At 36.8% G+C, this 14,130-nt stretch overlaps 2 protein-coding genes across 10 annotated transcripts in view; both read right to left on the reverse strand.

The window, feature by feature from the left end:
* The window catches only part of LOC139961241 (calcium-dependent secretion activator 1-like), a 100,051-nt gene extending 88,369 nt beyond the window's left edge, over window positions 1-11,682 (reverse strand). For 4 of the 9 annotated variants that reach the window (XM_071960321.1, XM_071960323.1, XM_071960320.1 and 1 more), the window contains exons 1-2: window positions 11,255-11,664; window positions 7,737-8,434 (exon numbers count right to left, since the gene is read on the reverse strand). In XM_071960321.1, coding sequence (XP_071816422.1) covers window positions 7,737-8,417 — 681 coding nt within the window. In that variant the 5' untranslated portion in view covers window positions 8,418-8,434; window positions 11,255-11,664. Of the gene's footprint in view, window positions 1-7,736; window positions 8,435-11,254 lie in introns of all 9 variants that reach the window. The other 5 variants (XM_071960324.1, XM_071960322.1, XM_071960317.1 and 2 more) reach the window with 4 other exon arrangements.
* The window catches only part of LOC139961242 (ubiquitin carboxyl-terminal hydrolase BAP1-like), a 228,619-nt gene that overhangs the window by 148,551 nt on the left and 65,938 nt on the right, over window positions 1-14,130 (reverse strand). The gene's annotated exons all lie outside the window — the stretch shown is intronic.

Below are 14,130 nucleotides of genomic sequence, written 5' to 3' on the forward strand. Positions count from 1 at the left end.
AAATTTAATTTGTGATAAGTTGCAAACAAGGGAGCAAACTGTCATTATTTTTCAGGCCGTGAATTTTAATTAGTCAAAGCTTATTGCATTTTAATTACTTTTTGAAATGACCCAATTAGGTGCAATATCAACATATAATCAGTTTTCACTTTGTGTACCGTACAAACAAACTAAGTAATAATTGTGAATTGACACAGATTTTTATCTTTACCTAGAAGTATAAGTCACACGGCATGAAGCGCTCTGCTTGATTATGAAGTTGATTTGCTTGGGTTTACTTCACATTTAAGAAAGAAAAAAACTAAACCAAGAAGCTGCTCAAGAGAGTTTATAAAATCCCCCTCTGAATTATATATATCTTTGGAAAGTTTAAATTCGAATTTACAACCTAAATATATAACCCTGAAATATGTGCTTTGTTTAAAATTGTTAATTCATATTATCATCATTATTCCAAAGTTCACACATTTTTTTTTGTCTCACTAAATCAACAAACCTTCAAATCATTATTATTTTGTAATAAATTATTCTATAACCTTCACTCTATTCTAAAAACTACAATGTTTTTAAGTTAGTCATTCTGTTAATGCAACCTTATGAGTATGTAGTTTACTCACAAGCTCCATGGTTTCCAATCAAGTAATTAGTCAACAATTGGTAAACAAAGGAGTCTAAAGGGACACAAGTAAACAGGTCAGTAAACAAGGTATTTAGTTTGATGGGTCATGGTTTTCGAGGAAAAACAACAACAGAAATTTCAAAGCAATATTGAATCATCAACTGTCACAGAATTTCCTGTTAAATTGATGCATTGTTTATTGGCTTAAACTGTATCTCTATGTGGATTCCCAGTTAGTTAAAATGGTTGTAGTCATTCTTGTGTTGTTGTTTTGCATCATAGGGTGCAACTACTGTAATACTCACTATAGAGATCTGGGTTTTGGCGACCATTTGACATATATATCTTTCCTTAAAATGTGTATTCAATCTTTCATAATGTGTATATATAGTAGAAATTGCATATATTTATTTACTAAAGATTGTTTTCAAGTTCTTGGTTACGATTGCACGTTTTGTAAACAATAAACTCAAAAATTTGACATAAGCAGGTCGTAAACAGGTCATTAATATGGTATTCAATTGATATACAGTAGGTCATGATTGCTTTTCAAGGAAAACCAACACAACAAACTCTAAAACAATAACCATCATCATTCATGGAATTTCAAAGATAAACCTGATTCATAGTTTAAGGAAGTACGTTCTCTGTGTGGATTCCCTAGTCAGTCATGGCACCTTAAGGTTGTGGTCATTCTTGGGTAGGTTTTGCATCATATCCTGTCGGCATGCAACCATCATTCAGGGAATTTTAAGTTTTATTTCAGTTTAAGTAGGCTAAATTAGCCAGTCTGTCATGCCACACTTATGCTGTCTTTTGTTATTGTGTTGTTGTAATGCATCAGTACGAGCAATCAAGAACTGTAATACTCACATGAGATCTATGCATTTATAGTTGTTTAACTGTATTACATTTTGGTTTCCCGAAAGGGAAAACTATGGAGTGACTAAATTTTACTGACCTTGCAAAATTGTGAGGGTGATCGCGAATTTCAAAGTCGGCAAAGACTGTAACACGGATCGCAAGTCGGAAATTACTGTTTAGGCTAGATTTGTCCAACACAGCAACATACAGAAAGTACTAAAAGCTGAAAGATTTCATTGTTATCAGAGGAATATTAAAATTGTAATTGGTACTATTAATTTAGTAAATGTTGATAATATAATGTAGTTAACATTTCTTTAAAAAATTAAAATATGTAGTGTCCATGTACCTGAATCTTTGCGCAGTACTATTAGTTATAAATAAAGACAAACTGGATATATATTTATAACAAAAACAACTACTTGCACAGCAGAAGACGTATGAGAAACACATATTTTTTATGTATTCTGAAATTTGATGTATTCTGAAAGTTCTCATTCCACTATTCATGCCAACCTTACACATTAAGAGTAGAACCCCTGTGACAAATCTTAAACAAACAAGAACATTGATCATGTTACATAATGGGTAACATTGACAATGATGTCAGAAGATTTTGCATGATAAGGCAACCAAACTACCTCCTCAGAATTCTTTCAAAACCCTCTGAGAAGACAACTTGACATGCAAAGAATTAGGTAATGACACAGAGAGATACTTTATTTCCTGTTTGTGACACAGAAAGACCATCTGTTCAACCACATAGATCACACTTGCCTACCCATTGGCTAATATACTGATAACAAAGAACAAACAGCAACTGTTACAAACACTTAACTTCTACAAAACAAAATACTTGAAAGCAATTTTGAAGACTGCCAATTCACTGGGTAATCTTCTAGATCGAGTGTATGGTGTAATGGCAAAGTCACGACACAAATGATATGTTTCTCCCCCCCCGCCCCCCCACCTCCCCCACGAAAAAAAAGACTTTGTGCTACGGCATTGACATAAACTTGTGCAAAATGATATACCCAGGCCAGTTCATGTACAAACTTTTCTTGATGCATCTGCTAAATCTAGTAGCGCTGTAAACTTTAGACAAATTGATGCTACAGTAGAAGAGTTTTCAACTGAGATATATGGCACATACAGTAAAGAACTACACAAAGACACGTCCAAAGAGAGAGTATTGGAATGAATCATATCTTAGTCAATCTTCAAAGATACACCTGTAGCCTGAATCAGTTTAAATTCTTCATCTATTCTGCATGCATTATTTTGTACACATCTTACGTAGAATAATTAATGTAGGTCAGGCCCACAATTTCAGCGAAAGTATACACATGCTTATAAAATCTACTGGCTGAATTCAAGTTCCCATTTAGCTGAATTACAGTACACTTCAGTCACTGTACAGGATAAATTATGAGAACAACCAAATCTTTATGTTTGGTATCATGGAAATCATGACGATTCTTTGACTGACAATTGTTATTAGATGACTTACCATACATGTGTAAATCTTCTCAGTGTCTACTGCAGGCAGGAAAAAGTGACTGCCGTTTAGTCTACTGGCAAACAGCAGTAATCCACCGACATTTAGCCAGTGAAAAGCCTGAATTTTGAAGCCTTCAAATTATTTGAACAGCAGCAACCTGATGTACAGTACATGACATGAGTGTTTATCAACTTTCCTTAAATAAATCTTGACGGTGAATAATTTAAATCTGTACAGACACCTCCTATAGCTGGTGTTTTACTCACCAAACCTAAACACATCTCCATACATCCTACTGGTGCTCTATTCACCAAACCTACACATCTCTGTACGTCCTAATGGTGTTCTATTCACCAAACCTACACATCTCCGTAGGTCCTACTGGTGTTCTATTCACCAAACCTATACCTAAGTATTCAAATTCATATGTGGCCTTAAGCAGTACTGTAATAAAGCAATATTACAGAATTTTGTAACCTTTTCTCACATTACATATTATTTTTGGATAGCCGCTAGGCGAATGTGTCGCATTGCCACTTGCTTACTTTTTGTGGGTGACACCTATACATCTCTGTATGTCCTACTGGTGTTCTATTTCACTAAACCAACACATCCTACTGGTGTTCTACTCACCAAACCTACACATCTCCATACATCCTAATGGTGTTCTAATTCACCAAACCTAGATACATCTTGGTACCTCCTAATGGTGTTCTATCCACCAAACCTATACATCTCTGTACGTCCTACTGGTGTTCTATTTCACTAAACCAACACATCCTACTGGTGTCCTACTGGTGTTCTACTCACCAAACCTACACATCTCCATACATCCTACTGGTGTTCTATTCACCAAACCTACACATCTCCGTACATCCTACTGGTGTTCTATTCACCAAACCCACACATCTCGGTAAATCCCAATGGTGTTATATTCACCAAACCTACACATCTCCATACATCCTACTGGTGTTCTATTCACCAAACCTACATATCTCCGTACATCCTACTGGTGTTCTATTCACCAAACCTACATATCTCCGTACATCCTACTGGTGTTCTATTCACCAAACCCACACATCTCGGTAAATCCCAATGGTGTTATATTCACCAAACCTACACATCTGTGTACAGTACGTCCTAATGGTGTTCTATTTACCAAACCTTCACATCTCAGTACATCATAAGTATATACTGGTGTTCTATTCACCAAACCTACACATTTCCGTACATCCCTATGGTGTTATATTCACCAAACCTACACATCTCTCTAAGTCCTACTGGTGTTCTATCCACCAAACCTACAAATCTCTGTACGTCCCAATGGTGTTCTATTCATCAAACCTATACATCTTCGTAGGTCCTACTGGTGTTCTATTCACCAAACCTATACATCGCCGTACGTCCTAATTGTGTTCTATTCACCAAACCTACACATCTCTGTACGTCCCAATGGTGTTCTATTCATCAAACCTATACATCTCCGTAGGTCCTACTGGTGTTCTATTCATCAAACCTATACATCTCCGTACGTCCTTATGGTGTTCTATTCACCAAATCTCCATACGTCCTACATAGACACTTACTGGTCATAGCTGTTTTGCTATCTTTTTTCTGACAACTAAAATTTGCCATTGAGACCACCAGAATGTAAGGCCTGGTTGCCTATGGGACAACCAGAAAAAAAATCCTTAACAGGAACTCTGTTCAATGATAACTCACTATCAGTTATTTATCAATTGGTGCCATCCAAATCTACCGTCCGGATAACATTTAGAAGAAAACGAAATCCAAATGAAATCCAATATAATATTGTCTTTTTTTCCTCATATTTTTCTCGTTGATAAATTTGATGAGTTCTATGAATATTAATAAGCTTTTTCTATATCAATTCAAATCAATGATAGGATGGACCACGTATTTTGTTTTGTTTTCATTTGAGGAAAAGCCAGGAAGGTCGTCTGCAGAGTAGGGCAGACAGTCACTTCTCTGCAGAATCAATTTGTGAAGCAAGCAGCCGAGCATGTTGCTGCTTAAGAAAACTGCCATTGGTGTTCAAGCAAACCACTAGAGAACATTTCATATTAACAAAAATATGTCATTTTATAATTCGTTATGAATTTATCCACAATAATTTGCATTAATCAAGTGTTAAAAGTAAAAAAGTAAAAAGACAAAAATAAATAAATAAATTTATAAATAAACAAATACATAAATAAAAATTAAATAAATAAATAAATAAATAAATAAATAAATAAATAAAAATTAAATAAATAAATACAAAATAAGTTATGAAATAAATGAATGAATGAATGAAAAATGAATGAATGAATAAATAAATAAATGAATAATATACAATGTTTGAACATTTACATAACATGTAAATAAAACTTACCTGTCTCAACACAATGACTGTGCACACATGGTAAACTTATAAAACTGAGCCTAAATGAATGAGTGACCACTTGAAGTTTACAGAACTTCTCATGACACTGGTCCTTGTCAGCTTAACTACTGTGTATCTGTATACTGTACTGGGCAGTGTGGAGTGTGCATTGGATGTGTGCAAAGTTTATGAGACAACATCAATTTGGTCTAGAATTGGTCAATTGTATTAAAAGGGACCCTTAATTTAGTCAACAAAAGTACAAACCTCCCGATTCAATGAGGGCTACAGTGAAAGGATAGAAAGATCAGGGGGATGGGAGAAGGGGGGGGGAGAGGGGGGTGGCATCTACCTCCTCTGTTAGATAATGTAGATACCAAGCTGTTACCTTATTGAGTTGTAACCATACTTTTGTATGCTTTGGACCAAAGTCTCAATATCAACATATTCTAGTCTTCTGTCATATTTGCATACAAATTTTGTCTAGATTTGCTACAATTGAAAGAATTACATATATTCATTCTTATCAATGTTTGGAAAAGGAAAACACCGGGAAGGGAGGAGGAAGGGGGGGGGAAGTGGAGTGTGAGAGCCAGATCGCAGATCTGCTTATAATGACTGTACTGCTAGTAGAGTTACCATGGCTACCTACGCTATTCACATGTATTTTGTCATGTCAAGAAACCAGACAGACACAGACTACTGTCTATGTAGACCTGTTTCATTAAATATATCGTAGGGGCCACTAGTTACCAAATTTATTGGTTCATAGCAGTATGGATGACACTTTTTAACTGATGATGCAATTTTATGAAGTCAGCTGGTCGTGCATGAAAATTCAGAGAAATGATGCTGTGTATTGCTCACCAGACATATGCCATATAATCTTCATATACTGGTTTTATAACAGCAGTGCTAATTGTAAGTAAAGGTTAGCAATGTTTGCTAAACGTAATACATAATTATAATAATAAATTACATTTATATAGCGCTAAATACAGAGTTTCAAAGCGCTTTACAAAGTAGGAATGATGACACAAAGGAAACCAAGGAAAAAAAAGAAACTAGGAATCAAACACAAATGTTTTAAGTTGTCGAGCTTGGAAATACAAAGGGAGGGAGAGTCAAGAATAAACCCACTCCCTCGTTTGAGATAGTCTCGAGTCAGTAATGCATAGAAAGTCTTGTCTTCTAAAGTAACTACATGGTGTCCCTAGCTCTCCAAAGGAACTCTCTAAACATGTGCTTTCTTGTTAGAATTTTAAGCTTTGAAATTACATAGAAGTGTGTCCATTTACCTTAATAAGCAGATCGTACTTGCCTGGTTAGAAAGTGCAAGAGATATGAATCACGGTACAATATAATCAAGTTCCTGTTCTCAGTATTTTAATTTCTTTTTGTTTGTGTGTGACCATGTGTCACATGCATTTTGAAATCGAACAGGGAATCAGTCAGCTTCAAGAGTTAAGTTAACCAGCACACACACACAACAAAGACAGTGTGAAATCGATATTCAAAATGAAATGCATTATGTGGACATGCCAATGACAAGGGAGAGAAGTTAAAAATTGGAAAAATTTTGTGGAGACATGAGCTTGTGTTTCTATATAAGTACTGCAAGTATGAAAGCCACTGAAATACATTTATTTACTAATACATTTCCTACAATAAGAAAGTACTGAACCCATAGAGTTGCAGATCCCATCTCCATGACTGAAACAGTATGTCATCACCTAAGAGTTAAATCATCATACACCCACCAAGTTTGAAGTATATATATACAGTACATGAACTAATCTTCAGTTTCACTTTAATCATTCAAATTAGATTTTGCAACATACCTGTTAGAACCTTTGAGATTAATTTCTTAAGTGGGTATAACACTTTCAGCCATTATGTTGCTTTGGCATCATGTATGTATAATACCAGAAAGAACAGTGTCTAACTTTTAGGGCACTTGACCTCTGACCGACTGATTTCATCCCTCATGGGAGTTCAACAGCCCAGCACACCCTTGAAAATATGCACAATGTATACAAGTTTGAAGACATCAGGTATCAGATGCAACACATAAATCTGCAAAACTGTGACCAAGTTTGACCTTTGGCTTCCATTGACCGTTTGACGTTTGACACATTTCATGTTCATTAATGTGGGTCAAAATTTTTATTGAAATTCTGACTACCCACATGGGAGTAATGGTTTGGGTCCTTTTATCATTTGGCATGCTGGTAACAGCCACAAACTTAGTTTTCATCATTCTGTTACAGATGGATGGGAAATGATAAATGTGCATAATAAAGGGGGATATGTATGCTTAGATACTGAAACAAAAAGTGACTTCTCCAGTTCTAACATAAACTCACCTGCTTACGAGGATCCTCTTCTCCTCTATATATAGCATCAAATTTAGCCATCCATGAACTTAGAACCGTTTCCTTGCTAAGACCATCTATCTCTGGAAGGCTGCGAACTCTTTTCTCCACGTTACTCTTGAATACTTCCCTGAAATCTGTCGATGAGCAGCCCCCACTGAGGACCATCTTAAGGACACGGTCGCTTTTAAGGAAAACTTCGTAGTAGCTCTGGACCGCATTGCAGAATGCCTCGTCCGCTACTATTTGAGTTTCTCCGTTGATGAAGGCTTGAAAACGTTCCTTGATAGTTTGCAGTTGCTGTTTGACTACTTTCGTTTGCCTGCGAGCCATGTCGGTAGGCTGCTTGGCATTAAATGGATAGGCAATGCATCTCATGACAAAAACATATAACTGCAATCTCTTCTTGTGGTCTTCTTCCTCCTTTTCCAGCCTCTCTGCCTCCTCTCGTTCTTTCTCGCTGATGAGGGAAGGACTCGGACTAGCTGGGCGGGCACTGGCTATGGAAGCACGATGAACTGACCCGCTGCCACTTAGAGGGACACTTGTTTGAAGACTGTCATTGCTGGACCCCGGTCCACCTGCCTGGCTCGGGACAGACAGGCTGTCAGAGTTTTCTTCCCAGGTATCATTCTCCGATGAGCTCTCCTCGGATGACGATGGATCCAACATTTTAAATGTCTCAAATTCTGAAATCAGAATGGAAAATCACGTCACGGAGAAAAAGTTGGTACTGCGACAGGCCGAGACAGAAAAAAAACAATGCTACAGAATAATATCACATTTTAATCTTTCTCACCATATTCTATCTGGTTAGAAATTACACAAAATCTTACATAATGCAAACCAGTCTCTTTCTTGCACCATGATTGAACACTTGTAGTTGCTAGTCTGGTTACTTTACTAAAACGTTATCATTCATGTTGTCCTTAAATACATTTATCACACAGTACAGGACATGCCTTTAAGACAACTTTTAATGACCTATCTTTATTTATTCTTTAACAAGCATTTTAAAAATCTGTCAATGTTTAGTGTGCTAAGATGCTCACATGATATTGAAAACAGAAGAACATGAAATATTACATGTATGGTAAATCTTATGCAAGAGTTCAAAGTTCATTCACCAAGAAAGATGAATGGAACAAAGTGTCTCTGGAAGACATCTTGCTTAAAAGATTGAATAAAATGTTAACATATGGAAGAGATCACCATGATGTAGGCGAAGTCTATGCCGTAGGGATGCACCGGATATCCGGTCCGGCCGGACTATCCGGCCGGATAGTGAGGAATTATCCGGTTCCGGTTCCGGTTCCGGCCGGATATTTTTCAAAATCCAGCCGGATCTTTTTCAAAATCTGGCCTGAATTATTCCTTAAAAAGGTATTGGTATTATCTTTAATCAATGTAAACTATTTCCAAAAATTAATAAAACATTCAAAGTAAGGAAAAAATTAGGTTTAACATGTTCAATTTAATTTTCTCAATGGTCTGACCCACTGTTTCTAAAGATCAATCAAAGTAATACAACTACTGTAATAATATGAAGCTATATACAACAAAAATATACAGTTTGCAGTGAAATCATTTCTTGCAGCCTTCATCAGTTTAATATTGTGCAGTTAAAATACACCATTCATATACTTATCAGTCAAAATACTGTTCCATTGAATCTTTACTTTCCCATTATTGTTGGCATTCATGTTTTCTCTGAATATTTATGTGTGAAACAATCTCTTATATGGTTAAATACGTCTGAATTTTTTTAAATTCCACAAAAACCACCTTCTTTATAATATGCGTATACTGTACCTCACCTAAGATTTGCTCCTTGTTTCATACTTCTACTTCTTATTAATGATTTTCTTTTGTGTAATGAAAAAATCCGGTTCCGGCCAGATTTTATCCGGCCGGATTTCATGTACTATCCGGCAAAATCCGGTTCCGGCCGGATCCAAAAATTTGGATCCGGTGCATCCCTAGAAGAGAACTTGCAAAATTGTCAATTTTGTCTTAGTTAATACTTTGTACATTTATCATAAATGGTTTTCTTGCTTGGTAGATAATAATGTTGCCAACTACAAACAACATAGTTTTTTTGGTTCTTCAACCAATATTGATGAAACTTGTTTATTAAAGTAAAGGTGCTACAACTCATGTGCAAATGGCCTGGGCTGCCTTTGGATTAGAGATATGCACTAGCCTATCATATGCAATCTTAAAATTAGATGTATATATCCCTTAAAATGTAGCATTGACTAGATTAAGTTACAGTACCCATGATGTAGGCTAAGTCTATGGCCTGTAACTTTAGGTGTGCACACAAAAAGGCAGTCTAAGTTAGGCTTACACTGTAGTTCTAATGCCTCAACGATTTATTCTTAGCCTAGTCTTATGTAGTCTCTTTTCCCACATTGGTGTTGCTTTAGAGTACAGCAAAATACATGAAAGAGAAGCATTTTCATTTTGAACGCAGGCTTAAAAATCTTTACGCTAGGCCAAAGCCCAATGGGAGTGTTCTTGCTTCGATGGCAACTATGGCTAAGATGCCAAGGGAATCCTTTTAAGTCTTGTCATAATGTGCAGTAGCCTGTTGAAATATTTGAAGTCCAATTGGAGACTCCTTTGTCAATTTGTTGGCTACGATGCAAAGGGAATTGTATTAGGTGTTGTCTCACCAAAATAGTTTAAGTTTGGAGGGGTCACCAAGCTTAGTGGCTCTGCTGGCTATGATGCCAAGTGAAGTTTAAAGTTGAAGGTTTACAGTCTTGTTCAAGGGCAAGGCCCTCTCACACGACATTACAACTTGACCCTGGTCATTGGCAACTTGTCACACCCACACACCAAAGTGTTCACAATTCAATCAATCTCTCCTGGGGCACCACAGTGCACCACATTCACCTGTCCCCTGGGGGACTTCCCATAGGTTGCCGCCACAAACCCACGCAAACAACCATATTTACAAGTTACCTCCCAAGTCCCTGGGTGAAGAGAGGCAATGGAGATAAAGTGCCTTGCCCAACGCACTGACCTGGCCAGGACTTGAACCTGCAATCCTCAGATCACAAGTCCTATGTCTTAACCACTTGACCATAATTGGTTGAATACATCTGAAGTTTGAAGGGAGTCAGGGTATCTATAGCTGCATAGTGTGTTGACAATATAGACTCTTGTGCAGCCAGCTATGAAATATGAGCTGAATACTATTTGCAATATATACATTCTGCAATTTTGTCGGTATATGATATGCTAGTACTGACAAGACCTACTATTTAGACATTAAGAAACAGGATCCGAATCCTGCAATTAGCTGACTTCAGGGGTACAGTTGCATGTTGTGTTCTAATATGGTAACAAGTTGGCAATCAACAATAGCCTATAGCCTAGTAACGTTAATGTTAGGCTTGGCTAAAGTTGACATCTTGATAATGTACAAATAATGAATGATTAAGGCCTAGCCCTTACTGAGATTAGGGTAGTCTAAGCTTCTATCTTAAAATATCACTTACAAATATGTAAAACAACATTGAAACTGCATACAAATGAAACTTCCTGCAACCAACCTGGCTACGATCACAAATTAATTCCAGTTACTTCCAAGTCACGTAACGATATCTCTCTAGCTCCCGTTTGCGTACATGTAAATGCAATGCATGCGGACGATTTCTTGAATCAACACAGCCAGTACACAGTGCAGAATCCAATGGAGCAAAGTGTTTCGTTATCACTTGTATTAACGTTAGACGTCATCGACATAATCATTATGGTTTTACCAAAACGGGAAGGTTTAAACATTAAAAAGAAAACATAAAATGCAGACAAGTGAAAATGGATGATGCACTATTTACCGAGTTACTGCTTTGTTGTTCATAATATGGTCCATATAACTGTTCCTCGTATCGCAGATCAAACATTACCGACAATCCTTGTTTTGCAGACAGGGAAGATTTAATATTTTTAGATGGCACTATTTATGTTTAGTTCATTTAAAATTTCCCGCGGTTCTAAAAGAGCGTTTTAATCTCGTAAGTTCTTCAAACATTTAGGAAGTGGGACTATATGTAGGAGAACTGGGGGGACGGGAACACACTTGACTGTTGGAGGCTCATTTTCCATTCATTGGCTAAATTACAAATAAAATGTATCATAAATGATGAAGACAAATGTCAAGTAATTACTGAAGGCGTCGATTATGCTATGTGCACTGAACGTGTGGCTTTTGTGAAGTACGAAAGCTACGTCACTTTCAAAATTGTACGCCACACTATTGCATTACTGAGAACACACCCATGGATACATAAATAGTAGAAATGGGACGAAAGGGGTGTGGGAGGGTAAAAATACGTCTCTATGCTCGGTTGCATTAATCATACTCAGTTCTTAAGAAACTGCTCATGATGTAAAAATATTTCAGTTAGCGTGAGTTCCATCAATGTAAAAAATGAAGTAAATTTGGATATCGGTCACTGAGACTGTTTAATTAATTCTTGACTCTGAATGTAAAGAAAGAGGATTGAGATCAGTGGCGTCGCCAGACGTTTCAACCTGGGAGGGGGAGGGGGGCACAACACTTACTTATTAATGATTAAAAGACTGGATCTGTCGACGGGTCGGACGCATTGTGTAAAATAATAAGTTTACATGACATCAATGAATGTAATGATTCATATAAATAACAACAGCTTTTATGTAGCATACGCACTTTCAATTAACGGAGGGGGTAAGTCTACAACTGCATTGTAAGCTTGTAGATATTGAAGGGAAGCTGCTCCCTTAAAAGGATTGTCTGGTGGCCCAAAGAAGTTACCTTAAAAAATGATATATAATTTTCCAAACATGTTGTCAAAGTAAGAGAACGCAAATGTTGCGTTTGACAGAGAAACGATTTTTTAATCGTTAAGGATAGACATTTCAAATATGATTTGAACAGTACAGAACGTGACGTCAGCTATGCTAATGCAGATTGCGACATAATTCACCCTCCGTACAGTACCTCTACGGTAATCACAGAGACAGGAGACTAGTAAAGCATTGAAAATGATCCGCAAACAACGGGGTGCGACCCCAAAGTAAGAAAATGTTGCATTTAGACGTTGGCAAATTTATCTGCATTATTCGGAGCTTGCCGCTATTAATCGGTGAAGTTTTTTCTCTTTAACGACACTTAATAGTCCAATTGGCTAGGTTAAATGCATTTTGAGAGATGGTGGAACGTGGCCATGACTTCATGGAAGATCCTGGGTCGTCAGGGGCGGATCCAGGATTATAAAAAAGGAGCGGTATCGTTAAAGCCGATTTTCGAGTACGGGTGTGTGGTGGTCCTCGCCCAGAATAAATTTTAAACCTGAAATGAATGAAGCATTCTGAGGCATATTTAGGCTATCATTTAGATATACAGGAGCTAATTACTAGTACTTTTATTATTTGTGTCTAGTGATGAAAAGCGAGCGGGCGAAATCGCTTCCATATGGAAATGTCTTGCCTGAAAACGCGAATATGCTAAAGTCTCGAGCAAATAACCGCAGTAGGCTACCGCAAAGCGTTTTCTTGAGCACTTCCTGTTGAACACTACCAAATGTGTTCAAAAATTTCAAATTAATTATGTATATCTGACTACCAATTTAGTTGAATCCATACCAGCATGATTAAATCTCTTGTAGCAAATTATTACATTCCAAGACGTGACTAAGAGAGAAGACTTATTGACTTGTACAAATTACGGGCCGTTCTTTGATTGAATTACGGCGAGCTATTTACTGATTATAGTGTTGATGAATTACCCGGCCGTTTGACGTTTGAAGAAAGAATAAAACACATCGAGATATGTCGAAGTTTGTTTGATTACGGGCCTAACGTTTTCTTCGTTTTAACAGAAAAACATAACGGTCGAAAAGCACGGTGGGTTATGTTACATTTTTTGTCGCGAGAAAGTAATCATTCCAAAGGAGTGTAGGAATTAAACTGCTTAAAACTCTGTGAAATGGATTGTTCACAGATTTGAAGTAACCGTGAACATTGCCCGTATTAATTATATTTAATGCCCGTATTAATTATATTTAATGCCCGTATTAATTATATATAATGCCCGTATTAATTCCATTATATACCCTTCATATGAAACTGCATGGTGATTGGCTGAGAATTAATGCCGGCATTAAAAAGAATTAATACCGGTAATAAATTTAATTCTTATGGACATTAAATCAGCAATTATTTCCCGTATGGCCCACCATATACGTGAGTGCTCTACTGCTTAAGATGGAAACGAAGTGGTTGTGGCATATATGTGGACATGCTCTTTTCCACAGATGGGAGAGTTTGAAAGAATAACATCAAGAGTTTGTACATCAGAACATACATCAAGAAAACATGTACGACATAACAC

The sequence above is a fragment of the Apostichopus japonicus genome, chromosome 20, assembly GCF_037975245.1.
Source record: "Apostichopus japonicus isolate 1M-3 chromosome 20, ASM3797524v1, whole genome shotgun sequence".
Lineage (NCBI taxonomy): Eukaryota > Metazoa > Echinodermata > Holothuroidea > Aspidochirotida > Stichopodidae > Apostichopus > Apostichopus japonicus.